Raw genomic sequence first — 27,850 nt, 5'->3', positions numbered from 1 at the left:
TCTTCAAACAGCTTTATGGAGGTGTAACTGACAGCAAACACATATTTAAAGTAATATAATTTGATACATTTAAACATATTTATATGCCCATAAAACCGTCACCACCATGTTTCCTCATGCCTCTTTGAAACTACTCCCTCCCCACTCCACCCCATTCCGTCCCCAGGCAAACACCTAACTGCCTTCTGTCCAATAGATTGGTTTACATTTTCTACAGTTTTATAAAAACGAATCACACGGAACATTCTTTGGCATCTTTTCGCCAGCGTAATTATTCTGAGAGTCACCCATTACGTGGGTGCTTGTAAAGCGTCTCATCTCGTACCAGCTTTTCCCTCCAGCTGGTCTCTCCCAGTCCCTGCAAGGGTTCCTGCCCCTCTGGCGGCAGCAGGGTGATCTAGTGAAAGAGTTACTCAGAAAACTGGTTTAATCCAGCCATTCATTGGGCAAGTATTTATTGAGCAACTACTATACGCCAAGCATTCTGCTGATTAACCAGATATGCCGCAAACAGGACAAATGTCCAGCTCAATTATTTGAGTTGCAATCAACATTTGCTAACTAAATGGAGGAAATCTGAGGAACCCCGCCTCACACTGGCCACTGCGGCAGTGGGCGAGATGGAACAATGAATGGAGACCAGTTCTGCAGGGTGTCACATAGGCCAGTTTCTCAACTTCTCTTATTGGTAAAATAAGGATGGTAATCTTTGTTCTACCTCACCGGGTTGTTTGGGAGACCAAACGAGAGGTCATAATGTCCGTAACTACATTCTGTAAAATGCAAAGCAGCACATGAATGTGAAACGGGGGGTTAACCAACCACAAAGGAATGCGTAAGCCTAATACTTATCGTTTATTGTAAGCCTCCGGTGTCCGATTTTGCGCTAGATGCTTTTCAACATTATCTGACTTTTATCCTCGCAATAACCGTGCCCAAGAGTAAGGATCCCAGTCTCGAAGATGGGGAGTAACTTGTCCAAAATGATAGAGCTAGTAAGTAAATGGAAAAGGAGGAACTGAACTGGTGTCTGGCTCCGAAGACACAGCACGTGTGTGTGTGTGTGTGTGTGTGTGTGTGTGTGTGTGTGTGTTGTGGACAGTTGCTGGAGGACAGTCACTTCTCGCCCCGCTATTCTGATTTAGTTTCTTACAGCTGAGTAGAGCCATTTACTCAGCGGTATAACACAGCTTTCATTTGAAAAGCCTCCATTAAAGAGGCAAGAATTCAAACTTCCAAAGCTGATAAATCCAGGGGTGATTTTTTTTTTTTTTTTTTTTTTTTGTAAACCATCCAAAAAGGATTTTAAACATTATTGAATCTCCTAATGCACTTCAGGGAACCAGACTCCTGGGGGTTGGAAGGGACATTCCTCTGCTGGTTGCCCAGACCATGCCTGGAGGTTTGGGGGTTGGGGTACTCGCTATTCCCCAGAGGTCCCCCATCTCATCCTCGGATGGTTCTATTACTAATTGATCATTTATTCACTAATTAATTCCATTTAAAGTATTACCTGATCTATGACAGAGCTCTTGGGTGGAGAGCCAGGGAGACGAATCTAAACAAAATACAGTTCTAGGTCTCAAGAAACTGCATATACTAATCCCCTGTCTTCCTGTAGATGACAATAATCCTAACTCAGATGCTGATTTACAAAAATTCAGTTCATAACACAAGATTTCATTGGCTTGTGCCTTCACTAAGAGAGTAAATTCCTTCCTTCAACTTTTAATTTCAATAACCCATGGATTTTATTTTGTGCTTTCCAAAGCACAAGGACTCACTGACATCCACTTATTCAAATTAATCCCACAGTTAACCTTTCTGCAGAAAATAGCTTTGTTGTGAGTCTGCCGCAGGCAAGCCCCTGTTCTGGGTACTGTGGGGGAGGAGGGCATCTCAGAGAAACTAGGGCTTTCAGCCCTTGGAGGGACTGGATCTTTCTAGGTGCACAGCTCTGTTCAGAACGGAGTTCGTGATCCTGGCAGTAGCTGCTGGAAGAAGGAGAGGAGGGTAGGATCCTGAGTCTGGGGAGGTCAGGGAAAATGGAGCTTGGAGTTGTGTTGGATTTGGGTAAGTGACAGGAAGTGAAAGACATTGCAAGCAAGGGGAACAGGAGAAGCATGAGGCCATCTGGCTCGGCAGAGAGTCGGTGAAGGGAAGGATGAAAGGTAGGCTAGAGCCACTTGACTTACCCTTCAGGCAGCTGGAAGCTCCCAGAAGTTTCAGTGGGGAAATGGTACAGATAATGTTTGAGAGTCGAGTAAAGTCAAGTTTAAGCTTGTAGAATGGATTCTGAAACGAGTGCAAGTATGCCGAAGATCATCCACTGGCTTCTGAACAAGTATTTGCAGCTTATTTTTAACATGATTTCATTGCCAAGAAATACAAACACCACCACTGATTTAGCATGAAAATACCTCAGAATGTGTTACGAGTTCCTCCTGCTGTTTTGTAAAATTCTCGAAACCTAGCCTTGTCGCACGGGTATCACCCCAGCTTCCGATTAAAATAAATGTTCTAGACACACAGTAAGGATCCAACAAATGCTTGTTCAACAAAAATGAGGAGAGGCGGTTTTTAGAGCAAAGTAGGAAAACAGATTAGGAGCCTGCCAACTGACTTCTCTCCTGGAGAGGCCCCTGAAAAAGAGCATTGTTCTGGAACGTGGATCTGAATTCAAGTCCTAGCTCCCTCAGTGGCAGGCTAGTGCCTTCAGGCAAGTCACTTTCCTTTTCTGGGGCGGTTTCTTCGTTTGTAAAATGGGCTCAAATTCCACATTCTGGAGGCAGATCTGGGTTCCACCACCTCTTGTCCTGGGGTCTCTCCGAGCTTCAGTGCCCCCATCTCTGAAATGGAGAGAGTGATAGCAGTATCTCACTAGATTGTTGTAGGATTTAAAGGAGATACCGTGTGGGAAACGACGGCACACGGATCCATAAAAAAAACGCCCCATAAATGTTAGCTCCTCGGATTTCCAGTTCTAGAATTCTGTGATCCAGGTTACTCAACACGCAGTGATGTCTGGTGGGTGTGACACGGCACAACCAAACAACTTGGTATTTTCAGCTTGCAGAAGAGAACACCCAAAGGGGACCTAAAGACAATCTTCAAATACTTCAAAGACTGTCATGTCATGGAGAAAAAGAAAACGATGTTTTTCTATGCTTCTCCAAAGAATTTAAGTAGGCCCAGTGGGCAATGCTGTGTAAATGCCGAACAAGTTGAACTTGTCTGCAAAACGGAATGAATTGCTTTGTACGGTAGTGTGTCCTCCGTCACTGGAGACATTCAAACAAAAGCCGATCACCGTGTATCCACGACTTGTGCAAAGAGCTCTGAGAATGAAGGTCTGTCGAAGAGCTCTTCCAATTCAGATTTTATGAAAGACCTTCTAAGATCTTTGTGATGAGACAGCATTTTGGTCCAAATAGAAGTTTCCAAAGACCAGACTCAATATGTGTCCACATTTCAAAAGTCTAAGGGCTCATCTGTTTGCTTTGCTTTTACAGTTTCCTCATTTGGCTGTTGGATTTTAAGCAAAAGCATCCAAGAAGCAGAAGTCCTGTCTGAAATCGAGACCACCTCCTTTCATTGTTATTCACCCTTTTTGTGTGTACAACAGACACTCTTTACAGTGAAGTCTCCCTAATTACATACAATGAGACAAGGTCAGAGATAAATGCGATATTTAAAAAAAGATTAAACATTTGTTTAAATGGTCATTTCATAATAGCTTAAAATAAATGTTTGGTTTCCTTTTTTTTTTTAATTTAACGTTTATTTATTTTTGAGAGAGAGAGTGAGAGTGGGGGGAGGGCCAGAGAGAGGGAGACACAGAATCGGAAGCAGGCTCCAGGCTCCGAGCTGTCCGCACAGAGCCCGACGCGGGGCTCGAACTCATGGACCACAAGATCACGACCTGAGCTGAAGTCGGACGCCCAACCGACTGAGCCACCCAGGCGCCCCTAAATGTTTGGTTTCCTTAAAGATGATGCTATCAATATTTTCTTGGGTGCAGACACATAATTAAGATATTGGTTCAACTTCTTGTTTTAAACATACACATTTAACTTTATTTCATTGGTTGAATTTTTTAATGTTTATTTATTTTGAAAAAGAGAGCGTGTGCACATGTGTGAGCTGGGGAGGGGCAGAGGGAGAGGGAAAGAGAATCCCAAGCAAGCAGGCTCTGCGCTGTCAGCATAGAGCCTGACACAGGGCTTTATCTCATGAGCTATGAGCTCATGACCCAAGTCAAAAATCAAGAGTCGGACGCTCAACTGACTGAAGCAACCAGGCGTCCCAGTATTGGGTTCAATTTTATTGACAATTCTTAAGATTCTTTCTCATGCTCCACGAAGTGTGTTGTGCTACCCAGTGAACTCTTGTCTACATCGGCAGAGCAGATGATATAAAACAGGGAAAAATTAAGAATTCACTTATATTTAGCCCTATAATGTGGACACTGTGTTTCTAGTCCAGCAGTTTCACAAAGTAGTTCTTATTCCCCGAGCACAGGGGAAGATGTTGTGGTCCATTGTGGAGGTACACCGACTCAAGATTTCAAAACCAGTTCTATGTACGACCTTGAGAAATTTAAGTTTCCACCGTCTGGCTCCTCCATCTGTAAAAAGAGAAGGTGGACCTTCAACCTCTAAGGTGCCCTCCAGTTCTCTAAAAACCCACCGTGAATGATTGGCTGTGGGATGGCAACAACACGGCCATTTCTTTGAGTGTGTGTGGATGCCCAGGCAATATTCCAGACCATATGTGCTAGAAGACCACGTGGCTGGTAGGGAGAAGAGTACCACAAATTTAAATCATCTAAGAGGTATTTTGTGTTTCACGAAGGACTAACTGTAGCAAGTTTTATGAAAGAAAACATTTCGAGCTGTAGTTCTGAAGAGCACGGATCCCATAGTTATCTTTAGATGTATCCCATAGTAAATCTTTAAAAAAAGATTCCCATTTTGCCAAGATTCAGGAAGAGCCTGACAGATAATAGGGTTCCAAAGAGAAACAGACTACGAGAATTCGCGGTAGTTAATGTTTGTAATCATAATTGACCTTGCTGGGTCTATCTTGAGGTTGGTGGTTCAGTACAGAGATACGATGAAACTTGGAATCCAAATGACTGTCAAACCAACAACATAAAATCCTGTCACCAGAGTAAAGCCTAGTGTCAAGTCTCTATCCTCTTCCTCTTTCCTTCAATTTCCTTCAAATGCGAACTGTCGGCGTCCCGCCAGGACCATGTGTCATCGCTGAGTGACTGACTGCCAACCCCTGCCTCCCCCATCAGTGGTACTGAAGGGACACTTCTGAGCAGCCTCGTGGCTGAAATCAGGAGCTTCTCTTCCGACAGGTTCACTCCCCCTTGGGAGACCCTCAGTGGCTACTGACGCTGAAATGTTTGCAGAATTTTTGGCAAAACTGTAGAAACCAAACACAAAGCATAGCAAGAAAGAATTCTGGCCACCGTGTAGATTTAAAAACATGAAAATGTTTATATCTTATTTAACATCTGACACAGAAGAAGCCACATTTACACAGACACATTAAATCTTCAGAGCACTTGAATCACAGTTTTGGACCTTAGATATGACAAATGCTCATACGAGATGTATCCGTAATTTCTTCCGTAATTGATTTTTACAAGTTATACCATGATAAGACTTAATTAAAGTTACTCATGTGGCATATTTTCGACATTTTATAAGTAAATCCGATGCTTACCACAATCGATTTTTGTTGCTTACACAGGAAGTTCTCGTGATTTTAGTATTACACAAATCGAAGCTGAGACCACACTCAAAAATGAGCTTAGAAAATGGCATTACAAAAAACTGGGAGTGAGAAGTAAAAAACCCATGCAGGGCTGCTGCGCAGAAGTAAATCGGAGGTTTTCACTGCCATAAGTCTTCAGTGCGGCCAAACTTAAAAACCAGTCCCCTGCAAATGAAATCAGAAACATCACACCTAGTTGAGTTTGGGGCTAAAATGAGTATGTGAGATTTGGAAAATGGTGGGAAACTGGCAACAAAGAACTGCCGAGTCGTATGAAAAAAGCCATGGAACGTATCAGAATAGACGCTGATCATGTGCGGTTACCCACCAACTCCACCACTGCCTTAGCTTCCAGGGGCTGAAGACGTAGGTCACCCTTAAAAAGTTAACCAGAGTTTAGTAGGTAACCATACTATCATATTCAATCCACAAAGCTTTCTTGGGTGTAGATGTGTTAGACGCTAGGGCTACAAAGATGAGCAAGATGCAGGGTCCCTGCCCCCAAGTTGTTCACGTTCTTGATGACACAGCGTGGTAATGGCGAGAGAGGTGAGGAAGGGGGAGGAGGTATTTATACCACGTGTCGAGGGAGCACAGAAGCCTATAGAATTTATTCAGCCTGAATGTGTTAGAAAAGGAGTCACAAGGGCAGTAGGTAATATTTGAGATGGGCTTTGAGGGGCAAGCAGGAGTCTGAATGGGAGATTTGCAGGGACAGAAGCTAGTTTGATGAAGGAAGAGGTTTCAGGAGAGGAAACAGTAGATCAAAAGGCAAAGAGGAAGAAAAGCCCACGGGGCCTCGGGAAGAGCCCAGGAGGAAAAGCCCAGGAGACCATGGCGTCAGGAACACGCACACACAGAACGTACAATCCAGGGTTGGGGGGGGAGCGATCTACAGCTCTCTTCAAGGTTTCAACTTCAGAGGGGCAAGAGGGCAATTACACACATAAGAAGATACCTGTCTAGGTCTAGATCTGTAGATACACATAAAGGTGTCCGAGGTGCAGAACAGGAAGAGTCCAGTACAGCTAGATTAGAGCTTAAGGGGTAAGAAAGAGAGGGAATGGAGGTGGCCAGGATTTGGTAAGCCAATTGACCAGGGTGGCAAACTGCCCACAGGGGCTTTCCGACTCTTAAGTGAGTCAAGAGGGCAGCGCCAGCCTGTGCGCTCTACTCCAGGGGGCAACTGACCCCCCTCTCGGCCGATTTCTGAAATGGGGTTATGCTGAGCTGCGTCCCCTACTTGAAAGGAACAACTATTCGCCTCCAGCTGATGGTTGCCATGCGAGGCTCAGGATCGTCAGATCTTCCAGTTTTTGAAGAAAAGCCAAAAATTCAGATTTTGATGTAAAAATCTCTTGATTCTGAACCGTCGGCTCAATAAAACAGAAAATACCGCACAGGATAAACAAGACACAACTGTGGACAGAATCTTGCGGGATGGCCGCTAGTGTGGAGTTCTTCTGGAGACAGCTCCAAGTTTTGAAAAATGTTAACAAGGGAAATGACAGGATTGGAGCCATGTTTTTAGAAGGAAAAGTGACACAGGAAAACTGGATTCAAGGGAGGAACCAAGCAGGGATGTGAACTGCTCAGGACGGGATGGTGGTGACCGAACAGGAGAAACGGACAACAAGGGAACAAGTTGAAGACAATTCAGAGGCAGGTTCACTGGGCCTTGGATGTGGGGGGCCAGCGTGAGGGCGAAACTGAAGACGGAAGCAGACGCCAGTGGCATATGGAGGTTTTCATTTTGTTTTCTCATCTGTTTCCCAGTTACCAGTGTATACTTAAGGTTAAGCCTACAATCCTAATGATCAGTTTACCCTTAGAAAAATAAACACTCGAGCGTCTTTTGATGAAAACAAAAATGCAACCAGGAAACGGTCTATACACTCTCGCAAGTATGTTAATTTCTCTTTATAAAGGATTTCCTAAATGCTCCAAAAAGCGATCTGGTCTCTATCTTCTGGTTAGGATGAGGGAGGCCTCCACCCTCCAGAGAGCCTGAATGCGACACACTTCAGAATACTACCCAGCAGATGTAAATTGTAATCTGAAGAGTTTCTTGGGCAAAAGCCAGTCCCTCCTACACTGTCAGATGGTCACCTTTGGTACTGACATCTGTGTCTGATTTCTGAAACCGTAACTTCTCAGCTGTTGCTGAGTATTGTTCTGTTACGAATCAGAATGGTAGGCAATCAGCTACAACTATCCTAGTAGCAGTGCCTATTTGCTGAATTTGATTTCACTTTGCTTACAGTATTTTCAAAAACCCGAATTCCTTTTCAGACTTCATAGGGACAACAGGACCAAATGAGAAACTAACCAAACTTGTTGCATATAAAAGGAATTTATCGTAATTTGGGACGAGTCGATGACGGGTTTCCGAGGTTTTGTGACATATGAAAACTGCCGTATGAACGTAGTGTTTCTTCTCTCATTGGAAGAGATACACATTTCCCGAAAATCTTCCCCCTCAATCCTCTGTTCCTCCGTGCTGTGACAGAGTGACTTCTCTGCCACCAGCAGCATCTCAGCGTGGAACCTGTTTCATCCTTTATCACTGCCAGAGTAAATAATGATAAAGAAGGCTGCTGTTTGCCCCTCCCTGGCTGGTTCTCAGTAAATCCCCTCCCTAGGAAGCTTTTCTTACGCACCCTTACGCTACCTTCCTTTGGCTGAAGTTGTGGGGTACTTAGTTCTCGGGGCACCTCTACCCCTGGGGACATACGGGAGTAGCGAGCTCAGGGTGCTTGGTCCTTCCTTACAGATGCCCAAGCCTCAGCACCGCAGCTTGAAATGACAAGAAATCCTATCAACCCTGTCTTTCTCATAAGCATGCTACACTACCCTACAAAATAACAAACGTCCTCAAATTTTATTTCATACGTTGAGGAATGAGGTTTACTCATGCTGCGTTTTTGAAGTCTAGTGTTACACTCTAAAAAAAGGACGGGGGAGGAGGGAAACAGAACTAACACTAAACAACCCGTTGCGGACAGCAAAAGGAGAAAACGCCAACTGAATTCACCCCAGATTTCAAATGTCATCATCCCAGTAGAGCTGGAGCCTGAACTCGAGTCAGCCTCAGTTCTAGCCGGACGATCTCAGACAAGGAGCCTACCTTCTCTGTGCTTGTTCTCACATATAACATGGGGATGACGGGGTGTCCTCCAGAGCTGTGCCGGGGATTGGCTGAGAGCATACAGGTAAAACACTAAGAAAGGTGCCTCATGGGGCACCTGGGTGGCTCAGTCGGTTGAGCGACCAACTTCGCCTCAGGTCATGATCTCACAGTCTGGGAGTTTGAGCCCCGCGTCGGGCTCTGTGCTGACAGCTCAGAGCCGGGAGCCTACTTTGGATTCTGTGTGTGTCTCTCTCTCTCTTTCTTCCTCCCCCGCTCATGCTCTGTCTCTGTCTCAGAAATAAACATTAAAAAAAAAAAGAAAGGTGCCTCGTGCATAATAATTGCTCAATGAACTTTGGTCATTATTATTTTCCACATAAAATCAGTGGCTTAACTTTTTGTTATTGTTGTTTAAATTCTTTGGGTTTTCTCCACTAGTTTTATAAGAATGACCCAAAGATGTTGTGCCTCTTGCCACTCCTAAGTTCACACTTTTTTTTTTTTTAAGGTTAATTTATTGAGGGGGGGGGAAGGAGGGAGAACCAGCAGGGGAGGGACAGGGAGAGGGGGACAGAGGATCCGAAGTGGGCTCTATGATGACAGCAGAGAGGGACTCCAATCATGAACTGCGAGATCATGACCTGAGCTGAAGTCTGATTCTCAATGAACTGAGCCATTCAGGCGTCCCTAAGTTCACATTTGTCTTATTTCCAAACTGATTTTATAAAATTCCAAGAATTCCTGGTGAAGGAAGAAGTCTGAATATCACTGCTGAATGTTACTGAATGGCAACAATTAGCATTTCACAAGTGGTTCAAGTAGATACGGGGCTTCGATTTCCCCTTTTGGGGGGGTGGGTAGGAAGGAGCAGAGAAGGAAAGTCTGACCATGGACTGTCCTACAACATACAGTAGTGTTTGAACCTTTTTTGGATTAGGGACTTCTTTGAATATCTGGTGAAAGCCATAGATCTCTTCCCAGAAACAAGCTGAAACACCAGTGTCTTGCATATACAAATGTCTGGTGGTTCCCCATCTTCAGATCCCTACTCATGGTATGATGGTTAAGAATCCCTGATGCAGAAGATAAAGAGAAGCTGTGGTGGGGCTGGGGTTGGGGAGGCTAAGGGCAGGGAAAAGGGCAGACCCTTAGTTTCCCTAAAGAGTGAACACTGAAGAAGATTATTGATAAACATATTAAGGTTTTTAGGGGATTTTTAAAAATTTTTTTAAATGTTTATTTATTTTTGAGAGAGACAGAGACAGAATGCGAGTGGGTTAGGGGCAGAGAGAGAGGGAGACACAGAATCCGAAGCAGGCTCCAGACTCTGAGCGGTCAGCACAGAACCCGACACAGGGCTCGAGCTCACGAGCTGTGAGATCATGACCTGAGCCGAAGTCAGTCACTCAACCGACTGAGCCACCCAGGTGTCCCTTTTTAGGGGATTTTTTAATCTTTTAATTTGTCATTGCATCAGAAGGATAAAGAATGTTAGGACTTCTCCACACCTCAAATCTCATGCATAAGTTCTAGTAACACCAAGGATAGAAAGAACTATAAAATGCACTCAGAAACAAAATTGTAAGGAGAAAGGGTTTTAAGCAGGCTTTCACTGAAAGCAACTGTTAGAGATACAGATTTAACATGAACATTGTCCTGATGAATGGATAAAGAAGATGTGGTATATATACAGATACAATGGAGTATTACTCGGCAATCAAAAAGAATGAAATTTTGCCATTGGCAGCTACGCGGATGGAACTGGAGGGTTTTATGCTAAGCGAAATGAGTCAGAGAAAGACAAATATCATGACTTCACTCACATGAGGACTTTAAGATACAAAACAGATAAACATAAGGTAAGGGAAGCAAAAACAATGTTAAGAACAGAGAGGGAGACAAACCATAAGAGACTCTTAAATACAGAGAACAAACTGAGGGTTGCTGGAGGGGTGTTGGGTGGGGGGATGGGCTAAATGGGTGATGGGTTATTAAGGAGGGCACCTGTCAGGATGAGCACTGGGTGTTATATGGAAGTGATGAATCACTAAATTCTATTCTAAATTCTATTCTAAATTTTATTCTAAATTCTATTATAGATATGTATTTTTTTTATTGGAAAAAAAAGAATGTAAACACTCTTTTTAAAGAAAAGAAACATAGGCAAATAATAAAGAATAAAATAAAATGAACATAGTCAGTGTTATGTAACTAAATCTACACAAATCATAGTTCTTCATTAAAGGGGACATGGTTGCAGTTTAAAAAACCAGTGTATGTTCCCAAGGTTGGCAACGAACCAACTCACGTATTAAAATATCTTTCTCAGCCTCATTCTTTACATGTTATGACATAGCATGGGGGAGGGGCACTGGACAGGGTAAATTTAAGCAACTAAATATAGTAAGTGACTTAAAAGAAACAATTATAAAAAAAGAATTAAGGAAATAGGATGAAGAATGCAAAAGAAACTTACCCAAAAAAGATGAAGGCATTTTGGAAAAATACAGCAATTCCAGGATATACGATGGCTTTTTCTGTAAAAATAGTTGCAAACATTTAGTTTCTGATATACTGGTGAACAGCGGTTTTCCTGCCTTACATAATTAAATTTTCTAGTAACCATGGTTGGTTTGAATATTTATTAAATGATGTAATACGTGTGACAGAGTCTAGCACTGGTTTAGTAAGTGATTCCTTCAATTAACAAATATTTAGCAAATGCATATTATGTTCAGCACCGTTATGTGCTGAGAATGTGGCAGTAAATAAAATAGGCAAAATATTTTTCATCTTCATGAAGCTAAACAATGTAGAAAATAAGGAGAAACAAATGAAGTGCGAAAAGGTAAGAGAAGTGTAGTGAATGATGACATTTAAAAAAAATGTTTATTTTTTTTATTTTGAGAGGGAGAGAGCACATGAGTGGGGGAGGGGCAGAGTGAGAGGGAGAGAGAGAATCCCAAGCAGGCTCCCTGCTGTCCACACAGAGCCCGATGTGGGGCTTGATCCCACAAACTGTGAGATCAGGAGTAGAGCTGAAATCAAGAGTTGGACACTTAACCAACTGAGCCACCCAGGTGCCCCCAGCTGCCCCTTGAATGATGGTATTTTATACAGGTGGCCAGGAAGAGCTCACAAGAAGGTGACACTGGCATAAGGTCAGGGGGGATGTGAGGGTAGGGACCATGCAGAAGCAGCAGAATAGAGGGCACAAACACCTGGAGGTGGGAACATACGGGCACATGAGAGGAATGGTCATGTGTGCAAAAGAGAGAAAAGCAGGAGACAGATCAGAAAAGTACGAGGGGCGAACTGGGTGTGCGTGCGTGTGCGTGTGTGTGTGTGAAGATCCTATAGGGCTCTGCAGTCATGGTGAGGGCTCTGGTTTTCATTCTGAGGGAGATGAGAAGCCAATGGAGGGTCTGAGCAGAAAAGTAACATGAGCTGACATATTTTAAGAGGATTCCTCTGGCTGCTGTGCTGAGGGGATGGGAGAGTAAAAGGGTAAGGGGAGAAACAGAGACCAAAGCGGAAGCTATTTCAGGAAGTCGGACAAGAGACTACAAGGGATTGAATGAGGGTGGCAGTAATGGAGATGGCAAAAAGTGGTGGGATTCAGGGGGCGCCTGGCCGGCTCAGTCAGTAGAGCGTGCAACTCTTCTTCTCGGGGTGGTGGGTTCAAGCCCTACACTGGGTGTAGAGATTACTTAAAAATAAAATCCATAAAAATAAAGTGGTGGGATTCAGGATATATTTTAACAGCAGAATCAATAGGATTTGCTGATGGACTGATGTGGGGTGAGAGAGAACAAGAGGTATCATCTTTGACAGGCCTTAATCACCCAGTTTTTGGCCTAAACATTTGGAGGGACAGAGTAGCCACTAGTGACTGCCAGGGGAACATTTGTTCCAATTTATCCCAGACTGAAGCTGAAATTCTCCTAAGTTTCTACTACTGGAGCCAAGGTGTGATGAATAGATAAATTATCAACTTTTTCTCAGAATAGTTTTAACTTAATCTGATTACCGTAACAGCTGGTTTGCATAGGCCTTCACTACTACAAGGCCACATTAAATATTCCATATTAGTGGTAACAATGGCTCATAAAGATCCTACAGAAAGGCAACTTATAAAATTACACATCTCCTGATAATAATTCTCAAAGCATAACTTGACTCCAGAAGCCTTTAGGAAAAAAAAATCACTAAAAACTCTAGGAGATAAACACTTTCCTACAAAAAGGGGCTCTGTATTAATAACAGCTATATCCAGGAAAGAAGAATTACAAATAATATTATTTACTTCTTTGAGCTCTTTTATGTTTTCAGTATTCTACAATAAACAAGTATTATGGAATTCAGATAAAAAAGTAACATTTTTGTTTTTAAAATATGGTGATAAAAGATTTTGTAGCAGCAAGAGAACTACTTAAGTTATCACGTAAAATGCAGAAACCTGTGTTCGAAACGTTATTTATAGTATGATTATAACTACACAAAAACACAAAAGAAGAGACCAAAGGAAATACACCAAAACATTTCAGAGCAGTACGTTATTATAGTCTGCTATACTTGTTTTTTTTCTTTTCTACATTTTTGGTAACATGGTTTGAGTAATAACTTACATGACCAACAAAAAACATACATATTTAAAAAAGACTATCATTCCTGTCTATAAGACTTAAAAGATCTTCCTAAAAATTCAGGAAACCCACGATTTTCATCCAAGAATTACATTTGGTTCAAAGAAATAAAGGGTTAAAATATGGGCTAGTTTAGATCTCTGCTGGTCCAGTTTTTGCAAATCATTAATACCATATTTTTACTGTGAGAAGCATAGTCAATTTTACCTGGAACATTAAGGGATTTTCGTATTTTTCCGGGGTCCCTCAAGGTGAAATTTCAACCAGGGATCTAAGAGCAGGCCTTTTCCTGTAGGCCTTGCTTTAAAGTGGCCTGATACTTGCACATTAAGTGCTCGTTTACTTTCTATCTAGAAGGAGATGATGTCATAGTACCAGGGAGGCTAACCTCAATAAATTTTAATTATAGGATGTTAGAGCTTTGCATAGGTATCATTCATCAAGTCAAAACTTGCCAAATAGCTTGAGAACATATATATTCTGCTTTTGAGGTTTTTGGAAGCCAACGAGAAGCAAGGTTTGGAGCTGTGTCCCATTACTTCTAGGCTCTATTCGAAGGAAAAAAAAAAAAAACAGAAGAAAGGAATACCAAAAACATACCAAACGAACAAAATACTGGTAGGGTGAAGGGAGTTCCCAGGCATAAATGCTAGTAGCTGACCCATCTAGATAAAAAAAAAATAAAGCTTTATTCTAAAATAACCTGGAGTGCCTGGGTGGCTCAGTCGGTTAAGCCTCCAACTTCGGCCAGGTCATGATCTTCTGGTTCATGAGTTCGAGCCCCACATTGGGCTCTCTGTTGTCAGGACAGAGCCCGCTTTGGATCCTCTGTATTTCTCTCTCTCTGCCCCTCCCCAGCTTGTTCTGTGTCTCTCTGTCTCTCTCTCTCTCTCTCTCGGAATAAATAAACTTACAAAAAATAAATAAATAAAAATAAAAAAACCAACTTTTGAGGCGCCTAGGTGGCTCAGTCGGTTAAGCGTCCAACTCTTGGTTTCGACTCAGGTCATGATCTTACATCTCATGGCCTGTGAGACTGAGCCCTGGGTCCGGCTCCAAGCTGACAACACAGAGCCTGCTTGGGATTCTCTCTCCCTTGCTCTCTGCCCCTCCCCCGTGCACGCTCACTCTCTCTCAAAATAAACAAATAAAATAACCAACTTTAATGCACAACTTCAGTAATCCACTGAAGTAAAATGTAAACTATTTTCTCTTACCTTTAGCAACATAACCTCCAAAGAGAATCCACATAGATGCAATCAGAGATCCAAAGGCCAGCATGAAACCAATGAACAGCCAGATGCGAGCACCTTAAAAGAAATAACATTTTACCAGAATTGTTTCTCATGTGGCAGCAGTCAGTTCAATCAACTTTTCAAAAGGAAAGCAAAAACCAAAACAGAAAAAATGTATCATTGCCATTTAAAATCTAAAATAAGAATGAAAGATGTGCTGAGTATCTTGCATCAGTGCAGACGTTGGCCTTCTTCCTTTTGGCTGGTCTGTATTCTAAGTGCCTATAATTAATCTCCTTAAATATGAATACTGAGAAAAACTCCTCAACCATCCTATAAAAATCTCACAAAATATGTTTCATATTTACAGGCTCATTCTCCATATATTTTTAGAAATTGTACTCCAAAATTTAGACTCCTCCAAGAGAACTTTGAGGCAATAACATGTGTATACTGAGCAAAAAATTCATATTCAGTGATAGATGAATAGGTAAGTCAGGCAGCAAAATAAATTCAAACTTACTGTGACTGGTGCTTAGGAAAGCTACATTAAAATTATGTTAATAAAGGAGGACAAACAAGGTTTAAATCACATTTATATAATATTTATGAAGATTTGCTATAAAATAAACAGCCCTTAGATGAACTGACATGACTTTAATTGGCACGAATACATTTTAATAAAAACACTGCCCTCTTCCATACAGCAAAGCAAATAGAATGCTGTATTTACTTTCTGATTTCATCTCCAAAACATAAGAGAATTATGAAAATAATAAGCTGACAGTTTTAGATATGGTATTAAATACAACGGACCCTGGCCCCCCGAGCTGTGCTAGCTAACCAACGTTAGTCAGAGATGCGAGGGCCACATTCTAGTCCTGGCGCTAGCTATCACTGGCTTAGCAGTATCAGTGCTGGCCGCTAACATCTGTCTGTTCGTTTACAGTTCACGGTTATGGCAGGTCAGGGCTCCTGTATCTCTGTTACTTAAGTTCATCTGCAGAGACAGTGAACCAGAGAGTCTGAGAGTGTAGATCGGAGCTGACTCCTGCAGCTTCTCCTGTTTCATTAAAAAAAGAAAAAGAAAAAAAGTCACCTGAATTTTGCCTAAATGTATTTATTTGTAGGTTTCCTTTTTGTATGGATGTAATATTTTGTTTACCATTTAAAGTGCTTACTAAATGTGCCCCCCATGTCTTTGCGTATACTGGACTCTCGAGGAAGCCGACCCACACACATGCTGAATTTGGCCTCCCTTGGGTGCGCGGCCCAGGAGTCTCAGTGGGGAGGGAAGGGAGTGGGTGAACCTAAGCACCAAAATTCTATTACTCTACTCCGTTCTGCAAGATGCAAAGAGTTCTGGACGTTGGTTACACAATGATGTGAATGCGTTCACGACTACTGAACTGTACACTTAAAAATGGTCAAGATGGTACATTTTATGTTGTGTATTTCGAAACACACCCCAAATACTATGATTCTAAACTATTTCAAAAATGCCAATCCAATCAAGTGAGGCTGGGAAAAAAGAGAAGAAAATAATTTATATGGTATAGCTTAAAGTACCAGAAGTTCTATCTTGCACATGGATTCTTTTATTAGCTATTGTCTTTTACCGTCCATGGTACGTATTATTGCATGGGGTTATATACTCAAGACTGTGCACACTATACTATACAGCCGACTTCGATTAAATGTGACTTGTACCTTATGCCTTGAAACCTATAGCCTCTGTTCTAGACAGGCCTCCATCCTATTTCTGAGGTGAAGGGGTTAGACGAGTGGTCCTTCCAGGTAGAATTCTCACTTTTAAGGATGTATACAGTAAGATGTCGTTTACACCTATTTACCTGTTTGACCCAGGCAACCTTCACTGTAACTATCACCTCGGACTTGTCCATTTGATACTGCATTAATCCTGTGTGAATAAAATAAAGCCAAGATATCACGGTCTTTGACTCCAAGAGGAAACTACCCACGACATCAAATCACCAGAGCCGATAAGCTAGAGTGCCTCAAATGCAAGGTGAGGCCTCATGAGTCTTGAGCAATGGGCTCATGTAAACATAAGCAAGTCCCTTGAAGCAGATACCGTCTAAGCAGTGGTGACAGCCGCCAGACCAGCAGAATTAACATCACCCGGGAACTGATTACAGAGAAAATTCCCCAGCCCCACCCTAGACTTACTGAGGCAGAAACTCTGGGCAAGGGGCCCAGCAATTTGAGTTTTCACAAGTCCTTCAGGTGATTCTGACGCTTACTAACATTTGAGAGCGACATTTTCAAAATTATGTCTCATTTGTTAAAGTTTGAGAGTGAAATCCTCAAAACGATCTTGCTAACATGGAACCATCTTTAGCTTTGGTTCTATCTAGCTTTCCATTTGTGCAAACGCCACCTGTAACATGCATGCTGACAAAACAGAGAGGGCATGGTCCCTAGACAACCCCAAAGTACTTAAAATTGGCTTAGGAATGAGGGGTTTTTTTGGTGATAATTCTGTACTAAGGTCCAATGTTTGGAGAAATAATTCTACTTCAAGCAAAACAACAGCTTTTTGCTCGGAAGACATTATCAAAGGGATTCAAGTTGTAAAATGTTGGGGTTTTTTTTAGCCCCTGATACACGGTCCAAACAGGAAATCTTTCGTTAACTTTCACAGAGAACCACTCTAAATCGAGATAACCTGGCTTTCTTTAGAAGTAGTTGTTCAAAAATTTAAACATCACAGGACAATGTTAACAATATAGCAAGTTAAGAAGTTATAAAATTTTATACACACTATTATCTGTGTGTATATCTATATATCTCTCCACTCGTGCGTGCGTGTGTGTATGTGTGTGTATGTGTGTGTCTACCACTAGAATGTAAGCTTCATGAGGGCAAGGACTGTGTCTACCTTGTTTCCCATTTTTATTCTCAGTGCCTGGCACAGGGCTTGGCACATAGCAGGTGCCCAATAAATGTGTTGACTATGTGCACCCTAATTTTTTAAATAATAATATGAAGTCATAATTATTCTTTCAAATCTAAGTTTTAGAATGATCAAAATACTCATAATTATGTTCAGTGATCTCTATTATCAACCACATTATCTGGTACACAAAATAAATACATTTTAAAACAAGCATAGGATTTTTTTAATAAAAATTTTTAAAAATGTTTTACTTATTTTTTAGAGAGGAAAAGAGAGAGAGAGAGAGATAGCGCACAAGCAGGTGAGGGACAGAAAAAGAGAGGGAGAATCTGAAGCAGGCTCCAGGCTTTGAGCTGTCAGCACAGAGCCCAACGGGGGGCTCGAACCTACCAACCATGAGATCGTGACCTGAGCCAAAGTTGGACGCTTAACCTACTGAGACACCCAGGCGCCCCAAACAAGCTTAGTGTTTTTTAAAAATGCAGATGTTCTTGGGTTAGTGGTACTTTGCTCTTGTTTTTCTCCTTGCTGAGCCATCTCAATAAACTTTCTAGCCCTCTGTCAAACAGTCACGCCCCTGCCATGTCAGTCTCCACTATCAGGCACATTCTGAAATGAACAATCTCCATTTGCGCTCTGGCATTACTAATTTCACATATAATCTCAAACTTACACAAAAGATGTCAAGTACAGTTCAAGTAAATTTTGAAAGTTGCCAACCTGATGCTCCATCACCCTAGAAATGTGCATGTGTTTCCTACAAACAAGACAGTTTCAGAGAACAATACAAGCCTCGAAACTGGGATACTAACAATGATGCATGACCACCATCTCCTCTTCAGACGTCATTCAAGTTCCCCAGTTGGCCCAATAATGCTCTTAACAGCAAAAGAGCAGAATCATGAAACACATCTTGTTCTCATGCCTCTTTAGTCTCCTCAGTTTTCTCTGGCTTTTATGACCTTGACCCTTTACTCCAGCCATCCTGGTCTCCTTGCCATGGAGCCTCTGTCCTTGCTATTCCATAGGACTGGAATGATTCTCTCTCATATAGCCCCACAATCACCTCCTTCATTTCTTCAAGTCTTTCCTATGAAAGCACCTTCTTCATAAGGCCTTCCTTGACTCTACTGAAAATTTCTGTACCCTTGCTGACATCTATCTGCCTTCTCTGTAGCACTTCCTGGTATCTCACAGGCTATATATACAATTTATTTCTCCTTGGTTAGTCTCTGCTTCGCTCATTTGAGTATAAATTCCATAAGTGCATGGATTTCCTCCTGTTTTATTCACTGCTGTATTTCCTATACCTAGAGCAGAGGCTGGAACGTAAAAGCTTAAAGAATATTTGTTGGCTGAGTGAATAAACAAATGCTTAGACAAAGGACACAGTTTCTGACCTAAACGTAAAGTCACAAACATCAGCAGTATAGAAGGAAGAGGAGAGAGGAGAGAAGCTGGGGGTGGGAGTAGAAGAGGAGAGGTGGAAGGGAGAAGAGGAAAGAGAATGGTTGCTTTTCTTTGTAAGTCCTCCTCTGCGAGTTGACTTTTAATCCATGTCCAATACGTTGATGACATTTAAAAATATGAACTCTACTCGACTACATGTAAGACATTTTTATTTTGTGGCGATCTACGTAAGTAGTGTGGACAGTGACACTTACATGAGGAAGGCTATGGTTGCTATGACACCACAGGCGTGGTACGAGTGGTTGAATTCTTCCATGGTGGGGTAAATGACAGCTGCATCTATGATAATCCACCAGCCTGTAAAAAACTAAAGCAGACACACACAAAAAATGTGACACTAGTGAGAAATTACAGTAACTTCCTATCTTACTAGCTAAAAAGAAAGCAAAGTATCTAAGAGACCCCTTCGGATGAATTTCAAGATTTTCTTAAATGTTCCAGCAGTTTCTCGCATATAATGTGCACGTGGCTTAACCCCTGAGGAAATATTTGATACCCTTAAGTTGGCCAGCAATTACCATGTAACACGAACTTCTTTTCTAAGCCCACTTTGGTCATTATTTTATATTGTTGTAATAAAGTCTGTCATCTTATTGTGTGAACTGGAAATAAGTTGTAATAATCTCATGGCGGGAGAAAGGAAAAAAGTGATTCACATGCCAATCGACAGAAGGAGTAGCTTGTTGCTGATGTTATAAGCTTCCAGAAAGATGTTATCACTGAAGACAAAAAAAAATTATTCAAAACAATATGGGGAATAGTGATTGTTGGCAGCATTTGAGCTGTCCTCTTGGTGTCGTGAGATAGGTAAGGGCCAGCAGTTCGCTTTTCCTTTTGATAAATTATAGTGTGGTGTATGGATGCTTTTACGTGTGAGGTTAAATTCAATTTAAACACGAAGTTATCATTTATCTTAATTGAATTTGGTTCTGGATATTATCAAGGGCCAATACATAAGGAAAAACTACACAAATATTAGCTAACCACAAACTTAAGAGTAAAATATTAACCAAATTCTGGTAAGTAACTGAGAAGGTTTTGAAAATAACACCGTACCCTACCCCCATTCCCAATCATGACCCAGTTAGCTCTGGGAACTGCCATCTTCTGGCAAGTCTTTAAAAATAACTAATTTAGGCTGATCAAATTATTTTTATCAGGTTACAGACAGCTCCATACTCTATTAATGACATTTTTACCGGCTAGCCCGAGTACCTCTCATTTTTTTATCCTCATCTCAATGCTTTTATTCAAGATATTTTCTTCATAAACTAAAATGTAAAGTTTTTTTTTTTTTTTTTGGATGTTTGTAAGAGCAGAATTTCTACAGTTTTTTTGTTTTTTTTTTTTTAAGATTTTATTTTTAAGTAATCTCTATGCCCAATGTGGGGCTTGAACTCACAACCCCGAGATCAAGAATCCCATGCTCTACGGACTAAGCCAGCCAGGTGCCCCTCTACAGTAGTTTTATACTTTACTGTTACTTTGGAAAAATATAGGGTAATCATTTTTCATAAATTATAAATGTCAGAGACTAGGCAAAGAGGAGATATTTGAACTCGGATTTTCTTTTTTCAAGATTTATTTTTAAGTAATCTTAACACCCAGTGTGGGGCCTGAACTTAAACCCTGAGACCAACAGTCACATGCTCCACTGACTGAGCCAGCCAGGAGTCCCTAAACTTAGATTTTTGTTTGTTTATTTAAAATCCATTATTTAGAGCACATGACCACATAAGAGCATAAAACACAAATATCAGATGCCTTGAGGGATTTGCAATGTAAATAAAAATTTTACCCTATAGATTACTTCTCGGCAATACACTTTAATGAGTTTCCTGTTTGGTTTTTGTTTTTCAATGAGATTGAGAAGAAAGTTAACTCTGGATTATGAAAAAGTGCAACCATCTCTCTCCACTGGTTTTGACCTGTTTCTTTCTTAAACACTTTCTGGTTACTTAATGTACTGACAAAAAGGAGGCATTACTCGTATAATGAATAAATGTAGAAACCATTACTGTCTTATATACCATGCATTTAAAGAAAACCAACCATTCTACTAATCAATATCAAACCATAAGGTCAACTCTTAAAATGGAATAACTCAACCCCCGCATAAACAAAACATCAACATTTGTTAAAACAAATTTAGTGGTCAAAGATAAAATCAATAGTACATATTTAAAAACCTCCTACAGAATTCAAAACACACAAAAACAAACAAAATAACGAATGGCCAAATTACCAATGACACTTACTAGAACACCAGCAGCAATGGAAGCAATAGTATTGCGCTTTTCCCCCCAGTCAATGCATTCTGAGCATCTCAAGCCTTCTAGAAATCCAGACATTTTTTTCAAGTCACTTAAAAAAACAAACAGAAAAATCAATTAAATAAAGTACTTCTATTTACTTGCTTCAAACATGACTTCTGTTCCTAGAAGATAATTAACGGTTCAGGGATAACTGAATCAAAGTGAAAGACTTTATTTTGGCTACATATGCTTCTTCAGAATATTTAATTTTTGATGAATTTCCACATCAAAACTTTGGAAAACAAAATTTAGATTCATTTAGCTTATTATTTTTTTTAATTTAAAAGATGGTTTTGGTATATTTAAGAACTAGGAACAAAGGTGGGTATCCAAATATTGAAAAATTTTATAACGATGATTAATTTTAATTCCAAACTAAGTTATTATGTGATTTTAACATTTACAATCCAGGGGCACTAACATAATGGAGAGACAATGATAGACTTTGGCTGAGGTAAAGCATGCAGTTAGATGAAAAAATACTTGTATTATTTCAAATAATACTTGTAAATTATTATTTCAAAAATACTTGTAAAATTTTCACATTTTATCATAGGACATGTGTTTCTACTCAGATTAAGAAGTTAAACACTGCCCTACAGGTCTTCTACTCACATCCCGTCCTTTCACTTCATTATTTTTTCCTTCTCCAACCTTTTGTTTTAGTGTCACTTCCAGTAAAGAACACCAATTTCATGTTAATATCTGTTTCTGATTCTAACAGATGTTTTCCAGCCAAAAGAAAGCACAAAATTGAAGTTAATACTAATTCAGACACGAAAACATCCGCTGTGATGAATCCCGACCTAACAAATTACATAAAACCATTCCTGCGAGCAGACCTAGGCAGACCTGGCCTAAAACCCATCCGGATTATCTCTATTTCAGAGCATGAAAAAGCCTGAATTACGTATAACTTGCTAATTATCAAGACACACCCAAACTCCTACAGCGACTCTGAACCCGTCTGTTCAACTACTCTTGTAGCCAGCAATCCTGATTGTCCAAAAACATGACATTCTAAAAAAGAGCCATGAGTCCAATCGTAACATCCCTTTTAAGCATTAAATATTAAAAACTGAGATTGTAACCAATACTAATATGTTTTTAAGACAAGCCCAGTTTTGACCATTCACCTTTGTTTTTCCCTGGGAGGAAGAGCAATCCAGTTTGTGTTAGTTTCGGTTCGTCTCAATGTCCCCGCCCCGAGCCCGTCCGAGTCCACTTTTCTCAAGTTTATTACCATCACACTGCCGCACAAACCCCGCCCCCAGGCTCGGGATTCTCGGTCCGCAGCGGACACGGGCTGGAAGGATGTGGGAACTCGTTCTAGCTCGGCCACCCCCTGCCGCGTGAACCCGCCGGTGACACTCCCTTTCGGGGGCTGTTTCTCCAACCCTAAAGGAGGGGACCACGGAGACGCCGCAGGGACCCCGCGACGTCCCGGGGAGGGGCGCGGTCCGGCAGCCGGACGGAGGAAGCGTCCGGGAAGGGTCCAGGGAGGCACAACCCGAGCCCGCAGCCTCCCAGAGGGTGGAGGCGATGACTCGGTCGGCACCGGCCGGGCAGACGGCCCCGGGCCCGAGCCCTCTCCGGCCTGTGGCGGCGACCCCCTCCCCCACTCCCGCCCGGCACTTACGGCCAGCCCCGCCAGTGCAGTGAGTCCCGAGCCAGGTGTCACGCCGCGCGCGGCCGCCTCACTTTCCCCTAGTTTGCAGCCAAGAAAACAAAACAGCCACCCGCCGCCGGGTACCCGGATGAAGCAGCACCGCCCCCCGGGGCTCGGTCGCGCATGCGGAGACTGGGGCGGAGGGGGCGGCGCGGAGGGGGAGGGGAAAGGGCAGACGGAGGCCGGCGGGAACCAGTGCCCTGCGCCGAAGGGGGCTGGTGTTCCGGACGCTCGTGGCGTTTCGAAGATGGGTGGACTAGCCTGAGTACGCCTTCCCGGCAGAGGTGTGAAAAGTCGCCCTTGGTCTTCAGCTTTCCGAAAAGGGAGGCGTCTGTTGGGCCCTGTATCTGTCCTGTGTGAGGTGGTAAATTTTCGAGGGCTGCGGAGGGCCCTGCAGTTATCTCAGGCCTGCGGTGGCGGGAAAAAGTGCCGGTCCGCGTGGGGCAAAGAGTGGCTCTGGGTTTGCAGCCCCCGCCCCAGCTTTAAGTTGTTGAGGGTGTTTGTTTCTTTCTTTTTATTTGGTTATTTTAGAGAGAGAGTGGGGGAAGGGGCAAACAGAGAGAGAGAGAGAGGGAGAGAGAATCCCAAGCAGGTGTCATGCTCAGCACTGAGCCGGATGGGGGACTTGAACCCACAACCCAAGAATCAAGACCTGAGACGAAATCAAGAAGAGGCTCAACCCAGTGAGCTACCCAGGAATGCCCGAGTTCTAGGTTTTTGAGTCTTATTTTCTCAGTGCCTGACCCGGCCCTCATTGTAGCTCCGCCTCCAGAAGGGGCGGGGTCAGTCCCAGGAGGCAGGGACTACCCAGGTGAGGGCGTGGTGTACTGTGCAGTCCAAATCCGCGTGCTGACCCTCGTCTGGGGCTTGGCCTCCACCCCCCCTCCCCGCCCCCACCCTTTGCTTTAAGGCCGGGTTTCTCAGCCAAGCCACTGCTGACATTTGGGGCCTGATAATTTTGTATATGGGGGCTTGTCCTGTGTACTGTAGGGTGTTTATCTGCATCCCTGACCTCTGCCCACAGGATGCCGGGGTTATTCCTGCTGTTGTGACAGCCAAAAATGTCTCAAGACTGCCAAATATCCCGTTGGGGGGAGGGGAGTCATCTAGGTTAGAGCCGCTGTTAATACCGGTTTGGGGGAAGTGACCCTTTTCAAAAGCAGGAAGCAATGAAGTCTTGATTACAAGAACCACTTGTGGCCTGGCTCGCCTGCTCTTCTCCCAAGAAGTTCTTGGTCTTGCTCCATCGGCTCTAGCCAGAGGTTCTCCCGGAGTCGGAGCCGCCCCAGAGGAGGAGCAGGTCCAGGTCCAGAAGGCGCCACCAGAAAAAGCACGGGCGCCACTCGTGGTCTTACTCGCTGAGCGGGTGGAGTTCTCGCAGCAGGTCCGGTCCTGCGGGAGGGTTGTATTACTACGGGATCACTCGGGGGCAACAGTACTATGGCTTAGGGTATAATACGATAGCCCAGGGTGTACCCGAAAGAACGCAGTGGTTGGAGGAAGAAATCCAGCAAGAGGTCGCGGAGCAGAACCCCGTTTTGCTTAAGTTAAAGGTTGCGCGTGTCATTTGTCGTCAAGAGGGGCGCAAAGTTCACCTTTTTTACATGTGGGGCTACAGTGTATGAGGAAGCTGGGAACCAAGGTTGTTGTGTCCTTTAATTTCTTTGATTTCCTTTGATGCATACAATGTAGCTTTGTGTTTTGCGGGGGGTGGGGGTGGGGGCATTAGCTGATTAGTAGGCAAAACTGTACAATACAATCCATAGCGTATTTTTAAAGGACATTGCTCTTACCCCTTAGGACTAAAGATTAATTGTGACTGTTAAATGGCTCCGAGTGGAGGATTCTACTGCAGGCAGTTCTTAAGAGAAACTTTTTTGGTAATGTTTATTTATTTTTGAGAGAGACAGAGCATGAGCAGGCGAGGGGCAGAGGGAGAGGGAGAGGCAGAATCTGAAGCAGGCTCCAGGCTCTGAGCTGTCAGTGCAGAGACCCATGTGGGGCTGGAACTCACAGACCTCAAGATCACAACCTGGGCCGAAGTCGGAAGCTTAACCAACTGAGCCACCTTGGCACCCCCATAGGAGCTTTTTAATCAACTTTTCCTTTCTCGATGTTTTCTCTCTCCACCCTTTTTTACATTTACTGGGGTTAACATGATTGTCAAATATTTTATAAACATAAGTAAGCATCTTTATATGGCTTTTATAATAAAGCACATGCTTAATTTGTCATTCTTAGCCTTTTTTGGATACGTTGTAGAATGAGTGCTTGTTTTTGTCCTTTGTAGGTACAATGGAGCTATTAGAAATAGGAAAATCCAGTGCAGCTGGATGTTGGGGAATGGCCAACATGGCCTTGCCAACCAGTCTCAGAACTGGTCCTGTAGTTAAAGAAAGAAACTTAGGAGCAACTGTAACAAATAATGCAAAGTTCAAGACAAACCCGATTAACCTACACAAAACTTTCCAAAAAACTATTGCCTGAAAGACCTGGTTAACCATTTTTATTTGATTTGCCTTAGACTACACTTCCAGAAACTCTAGCTGAATATAATTTGCTAATGTCAAAATAGCAGATCTGAAAATACTAGACAAGCCCTCACTCATGAAAATGGGAGAGTAATCAACTTTATATTTGGTGACCAACCATACCAGATTGGGACTGTCCTTGAAAATCCCACGTTCCAAGAAACCCTTCCTGGATGTAACAAGCCCGGGTTTTCAGCAAAGAGTGCCAGAGATTGGGGGATAGGAAGAGATACAAAACCCATATTATGTTCCCTCCCCCCAAAAAGGAAGACAACATCATTTTTAGTGACAAATGAATAGGGTGATTATCTGCCTTATGTTGACCACTGACACTGGCAGCCATGATTTGTGGTTGACCATAATGTATCTATTGTGGCATTTTCTCAGAGCAACTTACATTCTAATCATGCGCCTTCATAGTCCACGAAACCGTTGCGCTTTGGGTGGAGTTAATGCTAGTTTAATTTTTAACTTTGTGAATATTGTGACCATGTTTTCTAAGCGTTGAGATGATGAAAATGCAAGAGTACGATACCAATGCCAGCAGGAGCCAACCAATACCGAAAAAGAAGACTAAACGTCTGTGTCGTTTTAATGACAGGCGGAAGGACACAGGCAACTGGCTTTGGATAAATGAGCCAAACAGAGCGTACTGCACAACTTGCAGAAAAGAATTTGGGGTTGGGTATGGTGGAGGGGGGGGTGTGAAAAAACATACGGAGACTGAGTACCACAAGTGTGGGATGAGACCAGCAGTACTTTTGAATCAATTACAAGCGTCTTCCTCTCCTAAAAAAGACACCAGTGCTTGATGGAAGATAGCAGTCGCTGAATTAGCGTGGGCATACCCCCCAAATGAACATGTGTTACGTTATTGCTTCCTTGATTGCTCTATGAAGCTGAGTGAAGTTACATTTCCGGATTCAGAGGTTGCAACTAAAATGTCCTGTGGACGAACAAAAGGGGAACTTTTGATTATGGATGTATTGGTCCCTTCCAGCATGGAGCCCATTCTGTCAGATCTCACCAATAATCGTGCCTTCTGCAGTATGTCAAGTGATGTGTTGTATCAAGGCAATAAAAAAGAGTTCCCCCTACCTCTTTGGTCCTTTGATTTGAAAAGTGGGGTTTCAAATAGGCTGCGTGGTTTCTGTGAAGATTTTAATGACACCTCAGGAAACATTAAACAAAAGAGCATTGATAATCCTGTCCAAATACAATCTAGACGTGGCTCACTTATTTGCATATTCAGCAGATAGTACGGATGTAAATGTCAGCAACTTCCATTCAGTCTAAAAAATGGAAACCTCTTACCTGTTAAATGTCCTGCACACCTTGTACACAGACTGCTAAACAGGGATGTGATTTACTTTCTTGTGACATTGACTCTTACGTAATGAAAGTTTTTGGTGACACTTCAGTTTCAGAGGAGCAGTTAATGAGACTTCTGACTTTGTAGAAATGGAAAGAGATAGACTCCTTAGACATATGCCTACGAGATGGTTGTCATTGTTGCCAGGCTTAGAAAAGATGTTAAAATGTTGGCCTACCATAAAATCCTATTTTCAAAGTGTGGGAAAAGACGAATGCCCTTCTCTAGTTGGGAAACACACTGAAGATGAAAATGGAGAAAAGGATTGCAATACAACAGAAATTTATATGCTGTTACTCCACAACTGCTTGGTGGTCTTTGAAAACAAACCGGTTCATGGGATGGAGCCCCACATTGGGCTCGCGCTCGCTCTCTCTCTCTCTCTCTCTCTCTCTCTCTCTGCCCCTCCCCTGCTCTCTCTCTCTCTCTCTCTCAAAAATGAATAAGTTAACATTTTTAAAAAATGACAGACATTTTAGACATGGATAACCTCTATGATGAATTTATGGATGCAAAGAACCTGATTGACGAATAGCTGGTCTACCAAAAGAAGCCTATAGATAAATATGGAAGGACATTTTGGGAGAGCTGGAAACAAACTCCTACAAGCCTAAAAACCTGCTGTTGCTAGTAAGTAAGATCCTAAGTGTACCATGCTCAAATATGTTTGTTGAGAAGCTGTTTCAGTTGATGCAATCACATTGGACTGACACCAGGAATCAGTGTAATGTGGGTTTGATAAGAGCACAGTTGCAAGTCAAGATGATTTTAC

The 27,850-nt window shown here is 42.4% G+C and overlaps 2 protein-coding genes across 8 annotated transcripts in view; one reads left to right on the top strand and one right to left on the bottom strand.

Annotated features, from left to right (window-relative positions):
* The window catches only part of RHCE (Rh blood group CcEe antigens), a 38,444-nt gene extending 34,726 nt beyond the window's left edge, over positions 1-3,718 (top strand). For both annotated transcript variants that reach the window (XM_042995272.1, XM_007083661.3), the window contains one exon: positions 3,513-3,718. In XM_042995272.1, coding sequence (XP_042851206.1) covers positions 3,513-3,539 — 27 coding nt within the window. In that variant the 3' untranslated portion in view covers positions 3,540-3,718. The remainder of the gene's footprint in view (positions 1-3,512) is intronic.
* TMEM50A (transmembrane protein 50A) lies at positions 660-23,291 on the bottom strand. 6 transcript variants are annotated; one of them, XR_006220923.1, is made up of 9 exons: positions 22,643-23,090; positions 21,450-21,555; positions 19,386-19,498; positions 16,655-16,722; positions 14,784-14,876; positions 11,397-11,457; positions 5,740-5,955; positions 2,196-2,295; positions 660-992 (listed from the first exon to the last, which is right to left on the bottom strand). XR_006220923.1 is itself a non-coding variant. In XM_042995274.1 (7 exons), the coding sequence occupies exons 2-7, from the start codon at positions 21,540-21,542 to the stop codon at positions 5,910-5,912; spliced, it is 474 nt and encodes a 157-aa protein (XP_042851208.1). In that variant the 5' UTR covers positions 21,543-21,555; positions 23,146-23,291; the 3' UTR covers positions 5,487-5,909. The 6 variants fall into 6 exon arrangements, 2 of the variants coding, with proteins under 2 accessions (XP_042851208.1, XP_007083724.2); XR_006220925.1 differs by lacking the exon at positions 660-992 and having other exon boundaries at positions 1,367-2,295; XR_006220924.1 differs by lacking the exons at positions 660-992; positions 2,196-2,295 and adding an exon at positions 4,306-4,627.
* Positions 23,292-27,850: the final 4,559 nt, after the last annotated feature.

The sequence above is a fragment of the Panthera tigris genome, chromosome C1 (genome assembly GCF_018350195.1).
Source record: "Panthera tigris isolate Pti1 chromosome C1, P.tigris_Pti1_mat1.1, whole genome shotgun sequence".
Classification (NCBI taxonomy): domain Eukaryota; kingdom Metazoa; phylum Chordata; class Mammalia; order Carnivora; family Felidae; genus Panthera; species Panthera tigris.
This window is presented reverse-complemented; position numbering and strand designations above follow the sequence as displayed.

Bases quoted from the DNA above. Each gene is read 5' to 3' on its own strand.
- TMEM50A (XM_007083662.3), bottom strand. From the start codon at position 22,752: ATGGTAATAAACTTGAGAAAAGTGGACTCGGACGGGCTCGGGGCGGGG. The intron at 16,723-19,385 runs GTAAGTGTCACT...TTATTCACACAG, and splicing joins GCAACCATAGCCTTCCTCAT to GATTAATGCAGTATCAAATG. The intron at 14,877-16,654 runs GTAAATAGGTGT...ATTTCTTTTAAG, and splicing joins AGGTTGCCTGGGTCAAACAG to GTGCTCGCATCTGGCTGTTC.